Raw genomic sequence first — 10,226 nt, forward strand, 5'->3', positions numbered from 1 at the left:
AGCTTGTATTAAGAACAAATCAACAAACCAAATGAAATTAGCATAAACTCTAGATTCAACAAAATAAGTGCGGGGATGTCCAAAAGTTTGATCTCAAAAAAATTGACTAATCAGGTCCTTATTCTAAGGGCATCTTTATGGCATTTTAAGATTTTAATAAAATGCTTAAAAGTGGCGAGGAGGTTCGTTGAAAAAAGCAGCGTGGTATCAATATTCCAAATTTTAAACTGATGGGAGAAAATGCCAGTGAAAGAGTAGTACTGGGAATGGTCTCAGCATGCCTCGGGATGTGAAATTTGAGGTGAGGTCTGCATATTACTACGTTTCGAAAAGTTGTGCAGGTATGGCGTGTGTCTATGCTTTGCGCTCTTGTATGTTAGGCATGTATTTATGTATGTATGAGGGACAGATTATTTGTAAGTTTTTAATTTTCTCTTTTCATAATGGAATTTACTCTTGAGAGCTTTCATATCCTACCTCTGATATGATCCAAAATGCGAACTTTACTGATGAAAAAAGACGGCCAGTCAAATGTTGCTCACATTTTCATGAAGCCTCAAAATTTTTGAACAGAAATATTTCCATACAAAGCTGCCAAAGATAAAACGCGCAAGCATTTAGATTGATGGGACAAATTTATCCTATAACTTAAACTTTGAAATTTTTATTGATTAGTTTATTTCCTTTTTCTCATCGCTTAGAAGAATGGTCAAATATCTTAAAAACGTCAATTAACCTTGTCCTTTTCCTGAAACCAAGTTAGCATTGGAATTCTTTCCTGTAATTTTTAAAACCAAATACCTCCGTAAAAATTAGGATAGTCTAGCACTACTTTTTAAAAGCATTCAAATACTTAAAATTTCTACTTCAAGCCTTCCAAATAATCGCATGCAAATCGCCATTAAAATACATTACAGCTTCTGTACCTTTTTTCAATGAGTATTTCAAAAACAAATGAGAAAAATGCTGCATGATCAAGGCTGCGCTACATAGTTCGTTATAAAAAAAAAACTCGCTCAAGCGGCGATATACCACCAAAAAAATCCTCTTTTTACATGTAATCAACAACAGCAGAAAATGGAAATTCCATCATGGCAGTCAATTTCCTAGTCCCGAACTAGCATGGTTCGTTAACTTATGCCTAACCCAGCTCTGATAATGCAAGCAACAATTAATGAGGCAAAACGAATCACAAAATTTGTGAAAAATTTGACAATTAGTTAATCTTTCAAAATGCCGCTTAAATATATGCAATAAATCTATTATGCAACAATCACATGTAATTCGATTTCCTGAGCTTCCTTAAAAAAGATCTATACCGAGCACAAAAGGTAGACAAAAGTTGACAATACAATTTAATCAATAACGTGCAGACTACTTTCATGCAATATTAATTTCCTCGCTCGGCAAAGTCTGAAAAAAAGAAAGTTTGAAAAAAAATCGACGGTGACACGAAGGTTCATTAAAAATTTGTATCAAAGCGGCAATTATTGAACTCGCACATCCAGTTTTAAAAAGACATAATAATGAAGGTTTGAAATTTTAAACACTTTACAAGCACTGTTGTCAATAATAGATGCCAGTGGTGGACAATTGATTATAACACAACCAACAGAAACCTGAAAAAAACTAGCCATGAAAATATTTGACGACGTTGTTTTGCTACAAAAAATTACATAAGTGTAATTACTGAAACTTTGAATTTTTTTATACTTTTCATGTTCCAAGAAATCTAGACAAATCGAATCAGTATCTGTCGTTGCGCAAAAAGGGCAGTAATTTCTAAGCTCAGACTGCCATTTGAAGAATGTATAATTCTCCAGTGTTTGATCCAAAACTAAGGCTAGCAACGTACTTCAATTTTTTGTATTATCTTTGTAATTAAATGGACTACGAAAGCATCTGCTCCATCAATTCAATTAGAAAAGCCACAATTAAATCAAGCAAAAGATGATGGACAAAAGACTCTAAAAGATGATATATTTCAAAATACATAGGTGGTGATTTTTCACTAGGGTATCACAGAAGGCCTGACACACTGAAAGCCTCGTTAAACTAATGTTGCCAGCTTGAGTCATGGACTGCTATAATAACTTCACAGAGGGACTTAAGAATTAAGCTTTAAGTCGAAAAACGAAATGGGAATTCTTCGCAATTTTGGTTTGACTATTAGAAAAAAAAGTGCCGGTAATCGCGGTAAGCCGTTCAAATTTTTGAATGAAAGCAATTTAGATGTAAAAATCGCGAGACCAACCGCGAAAAGAGTACACGAGAAGTCCAATTGTTAAGGCAAAATCTCTAGCGAAAAATCGCATAAAATCCAGCTAATGGTAGTTTGTGAATGGACACCCTTCTTTAAGAACTTTCATCGCACACTGAACGAAATACTTCGTATAGAAAAAAATGAATATAGAGAAAGACCCAATTACTTCATCAGCATCTATTTAAATAGGTTACAGGCACTTTCCCGAAGAGCAATAAAAACGAAAACGCCAATTTATGCAGTCACGCATTGACTTTTACTACGCGACATGAATGAATAAGCAGCGCACGATACTTCTCTGAGTTTTGGAACATGAACACATCAAGACTTCGGCATTTCAAAAAAAAACGCAAAGTTCGTATAATGGATGCACTTCGCTTTTAAAACTTGCTTAGCTGAACAGTAAACACCACAACCACTTTTGCAAACGTAAACGTTGAAAAACAACTAAAATTTATTGGTTACTGACACACACTGTTTGAGACACAAAATGATTGCCAATGCAATAACCACAATTAACTTAAATCGCATTGTATACTTTCCGTATCCATAAACTTGTATCAAACGGAAAAAGAAGATGTATTTATCCTTTATCATAAAACACAAACTGACAGTAAAACAGGAAAAAAATATAATTGATACTCGGAAAGAACAGGCAACTTGCCCTAGGGCCCTCACAACCTCCTATTTATTCATTGCATATTTTAAAGTACTCTTCGAAAAAAAAGACACAGTACATTTTACCCGAAATACAGAATTGAGATCAAATACTTGCAGCTGAACAGTAAAAACACAAAAACGCTTTTAAAGCGAAGAGCTGCAGCAATGAAGTTCAATAAAACTGTAATTGCTCTTATAGCGCTATTTAAAGTCGCTATCACGGTTAAAACATGAACAGGGTGAATTGACCCCGAACGACAGGCGGGGCAATTTAATTTAGAGGGAGAGTTGCTTAGACGTCTTTCATGGTCGCCACAAGCCGGTCACCCCAGGGTTTCGAGTCCATGGCCTCCATGATAACACACTGACGACTTATCTACTAAAATACATCTTTGCATTTTTACCGCCAAAAAACCCTTTATGTTAGCAACAAAATTTCTTGCAATAAAAGCAATGAGATCAAGAAAAATTAAGAAGTCAAGCGTGAAAAAGTTTTGAGAAAAATGTTCTAGAAAATCGCAAAAACAGTGAAGCAAAAATTTGGCATTAAAAAGACACACGTTTACAATAATTGGGACGCAGGACATTAGGTAAAAGTCGATAACGCGAAAGATTACTTTGTGGCCATTAGGGGAAATTCTGGACTACGGTTTTGTGGAATTAAAGCGAATACCAATTAAAACTGAAAGAAAGTTACTGGAATATTCGCTCGGTAATATAATGAAATTGAGTAACTAAAAACTGACTTCGTAGAAAATTTGATTAGCAGTCACGCATTGACTTTATGCAGTCACGCATTGACTTTTACTAAGCGACATGAATGAATAAGCAGCGCACGACACTGCTCTGAGATTTGGAACATGAACACATCAAGACTTCGGCATTTCAAAAACAACGCAAAGTTGATATAATGGATGCACTTCGCTTTTAAAACTTGCTTAGCTGAACAGTAAACACCACAACCACTTTTGCAAACGTAAACGTTGAAAAACAACTAAAATTTATTGGTTACTGACACACACTGTTTGAGACACAAAATGATTGCCAATGCAATAACGACAATTAACTTAAATCGCATTGTATACTTTCGGTATCCATAAACTTGTATCAAACGGAAAAAGAAGATGTATTTATCCTTTATCATAAAACACAAACTGACAGTAAAACAGGAAACAAATACAATTGATACTCGGAAAGAACAGGCAACGGGCCCTAGGGCCCTCACAACGTCCTATTTATTCATTGCATATTTCAAAGTACTCTTCGAAAAAAAACACATTTGACCCGAAATATAGAATTGAGATCAAATACTTGCAGCTGAACAGTAAAAACACAAAAACGTTTTTTAAGCGAAGCGCTGCAGCACTAACGTTCAGTAACATTTAAGCTAAGTTGTATGGCTGGTAGTTACCTTGACGTTGCAGAAAACGGGATTAACCTGATATGAGTACAAGCTCAAAAGATTCAGAAAAATTAGCTGAAAATCGGAACATTCTGGCACTTTTTATAAGTTTCAATTCCAAAATCCTGGTAACGCCCTCTGCGGCTACTGACGGCAACCTGCATCTAAGTAGCCCCACAGCAACGGCAAGCGACCGTTCGATGCTAAAGGATACATAACGGGCCAAGATTCAACAGAGGGCACCAGAAAAAATACATTGAGGTTTATTGAGGTAAGTGAAATGCTTGAAAACTTATTTTCGATAAATCTTCGATTCAAAGTCATATCCTTGACTGAGTTTACAATCTCTATGCATCTGACTATTTGGAATCAAAAAAGCGGACCGCGAGCTTTTTACAGCCCACATTCAGCAGACGGTCCGAATGTAATCTTTGCAAGAGGCACAAAAAATTACTGGAGTTTCAAATTGCTTCATTACAGCTTATAAACCCAAAAAATTAAATTGAAATTTCGGCACAGGTAATTCAGCCGCTTTAAAATTAAACTGGTTCAGCAATATCCACAAAACAGCAGTTGTGGAGGTTGGAAACTCAAAGCGCTCGAGCAAAAACTTTGTCTAGCTTCAATTATCTACAGGAATACCTTTCGAGCATCAGAAGAGATCAAATGTTCAAAATCTAGTGCAAATGCATTTAATGAAGAATGTTATGCCACACAAATTCTCGATAGTCCCCCAAAAATTGGACCTATTCTGTCCCCCCCCATTAGTGGGCATAGAACTTTTACACCCCCAAAAAAATTTAAAATAACAATTCATGCTGCTTTGTTTTATTGCTTTCAACCTCCAAATTCACATTTCTTTCATTGCTTCCCCTCCTGTCAATAAAATATGAGCATCTATAATTAATAAAGTAAAACCTTTACAGTTTTAGTTTAATTAAAATTGTAATTGCTCTTATAGCGCTATTTAAAGTCGCTATCACGGTTAAAACATGAACAGGGTGAATTGACCCCGAACGACAGGCGGGGCAATTTAATTTAGAGGGAGAGTTGCTTAGACGTTTTTCATGGTCACCACAAGCCCGTCACCCAAAGGTTTCGAGTCCATCGCCTCCATGATAACACACTGACGACTTATCTACTAAAATACATCTTTGCATTTTTACCGCTAAAAAACCCTTTATGTTAGCAACAAAATTTCTTGCAATAAAAGCAATGAGATCATGAAAAATTAAGAAGTCAAGCGTGAAAAAGTTATTTTGAGAAAAATGTTCTAGAAAAGCGCAAAAACGGTGAAGAAAAAATTGTGCATTGAAAAGACAAACGTTTACAATAATTGGGACGTAGGACATTAGGCAAAAATTCGATAAAGCGAAAGATTATTTTGTGGCCATTAGGTAAAATTCTGGACTAAGGTTTTGTGGAATTAAAGCGAATACCAATTAAAACTAAAAGAAAGGTACTGGAATATTCGCTCGGTAATATAATGAAATTGAGTGACTAACAACTGGCTTCGTAGAAAATGTGATTAGAAAATTATCAAAAAAGAACAGTTTCTATCAAAAAAGATTGTTTTCAAGAAGATGTTGTTCAACCAAAACTCCTCAAATTTTTTTGTGCTTTTTCTGCAACCGAAATTATCTACATTCTGCTATTGAAAGAAGTATTTCAAACATTCCCAATTCGTTCGCTGTTACTTTTTAAAGACCAAAATCATTGGCCGTGATGACACAGAATACAGAAAGAGATGCAAGACATTGAACAGAATTATACATTTTGCATGTACTTTTAACAACTCTTTTACTTGTTAAGACAACGGTTAGAGGCACTTGACAATTTTATAACATCGAGTCGATCCTGAAGTACCTCTTTTATGTGTTTTAATTGCTATTCGCCAAATTTCTACAAAACTTCAGCTCATGATTTTTGTCTACTGGCTACAAAAATTTCGTTTTCCTAATTGAGTTTTCGCCTAATATCTGATCCCCCACAAAAATTGCCTCAAACTACGATTCAGCAATTGAACACTCATCATTTGTTTGTTTATCTGAAGCTGGAGTTTCTTAAATTTGGCTGTTCTTAAATCTCGTCGTGCATTCAGATCACCAAATTGGATTTTTAAACCAATTCTTCCAAGTTATTTTATTAAAATCTCACACGGTTCCGAAAAGACGTATAGAATCAACTCAGCCAAACAACTTTTCATCGATAAATTAAATGAGCGGGAATCTAAAACTGTCCCTAATCTTTGAAGTCATAAGCCGTCTTGAAGTCGAATCATTGAACCAGTATGAACAGGTTCGTACCCTGTATAAATCTATTTGCAACTGAAGAATGATATATTAGAAAGTGCTATGATAACCATGATTTATTTAACACCAAGTTCTTGGAATTTAGTATCCTTTTTTGCTGAAAAAAAAACGCTGACTTCGATTCAACAAAATTGAATGTTGGACGCTTCCGGTTCTTCAAAAGTTATTCTAAATAAAATCTAACCTTTTGGCTCAAAAGCACTCCACCAAAAGAATCAACCCGAATAAAATGCTGCATCTGACCAAGTCCAAACTCTGACTCTCGAACCTGGTAAAAGTAAGAATCAGGAAGCCAAACGGTCTGCTCTTGGGAGTTGAAACTTGTAAAATCAGCGGGATGCAGGGCTTGGTTCATATCAAAACTATCATCTGTTTGGACTGTACTTTTGGAATTGACAGAATTAGCGATAAAACAATCAACCCAAAACTGCCGCAAGTAGAAATCAATGGTGCATTGAGACGTGATGTCTCGCAAACTTTCAATAAAAATATTAACAGAAATGTTCAAAGGGGTAGGGGCACACGGGACTCTTTTACTGTCGTATTTAGATAAGTTCGGGTGAATTGCTGATTTAATTATCTCTCCTAACAGTTCCGATTCTTCTGTTTTTATGCACGAGAGCCATAGAAAAGTAATGGCAACTTCGCAAAACCAGTAAACGACCTTCATGGCTCAAGTTAAACTTTCATTAGGAAAAAAAGAAGCGAAACAAGAAAAAAAAGGGACATTTGAATATTTTCCAATGGTATTGAATTTGGTGGGGACAAGTTTACTTCAAAAAGCAACATTGTCTAATGCATTTTCTGATTGGCTAAAATTCAACGCGTATTCAAGTTGGAAAAATAATTCAATTCCACTTGCTCTTTAAAAGGAACTAAAATAACAGAAATTTCGATATTGAGCTTTTTACAAAATGAAATGTCCAAAATAGCGTTTTGAGTTTGTTTTAGTTCAACCTAAAACTGAAAGCACGTACTTGAATGAACTGCGGGATTTACTTTGTGGAAAAATTCCATTAATAAAAATTAGATTATTAGACAGGTTCTCCTATTCCCTTTCAATTTGACATATGAACTCTTTCCGCTGTGTGCAACCGCAGCAAGTCTTTGAAAATAGTTACATTTACAAGAACCAAATGATCTATTCTGCCCCCAAGCTTAGTAGGCATATAACTTTCACGCTCCCCGGGCCCATGCGCTATTTGTTACATAGTAACATGATATATACAATATCAATTGTAATTGGAGGCGTAAATAAAAATGGTGACCAAAACAAAACAGATCCAAACCAAAATGAAAAAAAAAAACAAAAACGAAAAGCTATTAGCCATCTCGTTTTCGAAACTGCTGTGCGGTCCTTAACCTGAAATAGCTCAAAAATCTTAAAAGAGTTTGAAGTAAAAGCAACTATTCTAAACTTGAAAACCACAAGTTACAAATTGAAAGGTATCACGGGCCAGTAATGTGGCTTATGTCGATCAACAAATGACTGAAAATTATGTGCAATTTCATTTTCCATCACTAATATTTTCATACTATTAACAGCACCGTACGTTTCCTCCGCCCTCTTTTGTCTCAACTTGTATTGTGTATCTTCCGAAGGCGCTTTCTCTGACGCTTTTGTCACGCTATCATTAGCATGTCGAATATCGATTAAACGAACGTCAGCTTCTGAATTACGTTGTTGATTTCCTTTTTGATGTTCTTCACGAAATTTCCTCAAGGCTTCGAAAGCCGCGTAATCAACTGATAATTGATCATCGTAATCAACATCAGTATATTGTGAATTACTTGATAAGCTGTCATTTAGAGCATTTTGTGAGGCGACCAAGTTTGAAGTTCTCCAATAAGACTCTGAATGTATTTTCATCCAGTCATTCCACCTCCGAACTGAAGCATGGTAGAAAGCAAATCGGTCATCACTCAACCGATTATTAAATGAATACATACCATCTGAAACATGATACAATAATTCATTTCAAGAATTAAAAACAATGCACAATTTTTATTTTTTTGCAACTAACGAAAACAAAATAAAGGAATTCACAGACAAAGTTATTACTACCTCCATGCTTTTGTCTTATAATTACTCATTGTCACGATTAGTGACTGAACTATCCCTTACATCACCTTTTATTAAAGTACTAATGGATGATCGTCGAAGCCCTTTTATTTAAACTGATTGAAATCTAACCCGAATATAAAGCTCAACCCAATACATGAACTAAGGCTAGCTGAATTGATCTTAAAGCGCGATGGATTTGAACGGTAACCACGTTAATCATGAGTGAACAGGGCCTTTGCTTATCTACGGTACTTTCAAGGCTCAAAATGAAGGTATTTATGTTTATAATTCAGAAAAAAATCATAATGAGTAATGTATAAGTAAATGTAAGGAGAGCTCAGATCCAATACCATTTGTTCCCGAGACTGAGCTCGAATAGTACAAGATTCCTAGAAATTATATTCAGTTTTTTTTTCAGATAAAGAAGCTTACAGCTTTTCAACATGTTTGAAAACGTGGAAAACATTATCTTCATAATTTCTTGAAAGAGCAATTCATGAAAAATGAACTAGCTCAGCTTTTGTGTTTCTTTTAAGAGCAGCAAGATTGTCTTCTAAGAAAAACATACCCAGCAGATTGCCGGAAAATAGCCGCCGTTGATTCCAATAAGCATGATTGGGATTGAAATAACAGAAGATATTGAAAAAAAAGATTTTTGTACAAAAACATTTTTTAAGTCCGATTTATTTTGATGGCATTTCGTAGTTGAACATACTTCTGTTTCTTAGAGAGAGGCTACAGGGGCTACTATCAATAACAATAAGCATTAGAGATGGTAAATAAGACTTATAGGAACGACGTTCAAATAGCGGGCATCTAAAATTGGGCTTTATGGGTTTATCCCGTTTCTATTTCTGACATCCATTTTTGTACTATCTCTGTTCATTTTGAATTGCTTTGCTGAGCAACTGATGTTCAAAATCACTTTTAGCAGAATGAGAGAAGAGAGAAACTAGCCTAGAGAAGTCAAAAAGATTTCACGCAAAATGTTGAAAAGGCGGCAAAATGAGGTAAAGCGAAACATTTTTTTATTCGACGAAGTGGAAGAATTCCGGAAACGACTCGAAGTGAAAATCCATTTGAACGCCATCCAACTACTCATCAAACAAAACGTGCCTTCACTAACTTATGATTATCTTGAAACAAAGTCATGAAACAAAAAAGTAAAAACAATAAAATCAAATCTGTTAAAATATGATAAAAATTCTGATCCAATTTTGTTATAAATTGAGATCCCGAAAAAACTATCTCAGTGGAAATAACTTCATCAAAACAACAAGTACTAAAAAAACCACTTATGTGAATTTTGAAAAAATACTTTAGGCTAAATTATGAAAAAAAAGCTCTTAAAAACAACTTTCACTGAAAAACTGGAAAAAGTTTACTAAATTTTTTAATATTTCAAAAAACATATCAATCCAAAAAAAATCCCTTCAGCCAATAGGGTATCCAGATGCTCGCAAAACAATAGGCAAGTCATAATAGGAAAAGAAACTTAGCTAAAAACAGAAAAAAAAACGAAAA

General features: G+C 34.9%; 1 protein-coding gene across 3 annotated transcripts in view; it reads right to left on the reverse strand.

Moving 5' to 3' along the window:
- Positions 1-7,765, reverse strand: part of LOC142339043 (glycine receptor subunit alphaZ1-like) — a 114,229-nt gene extending 106,464 nt beyond the window's left edge. Inside the window, exon 1 of one of the 3 annotated variants that reach the window (XM_075388699.1) lies at positions 6,822-7,765. In XM_075388699.1, the coding sequence (XP_075244814.1) occupies positions 6,822-7,307 (486 nt within the window). In that variant the 5' untranslated portion in view covers positions 7,308-7,765. The remainder of the gene's footprint in view (positions 1-6,821) is intronic. The other 2 variants (XM_075388700.1, XM_075388701.1) reach the window with 2 other exon arrangements.
- Positions 7,766-10,226: the final 2,461 nt, after the last annotated feature.

The sequence above is a fragment of the Convolutriloba macropyga genome, chromosome 5, assembly GCF_964194025.1.
Source record: "Convolutriloba macropyga chromosome 5, txConMacr16.3, whole genome shotgun sequence".
Taxonomy (NCBI): Eukaryota; Metazoa; Xenacoelomorpha; order Acoela; family Convolutidae; genus Convolutriloba; species Convolutriloba macropyga.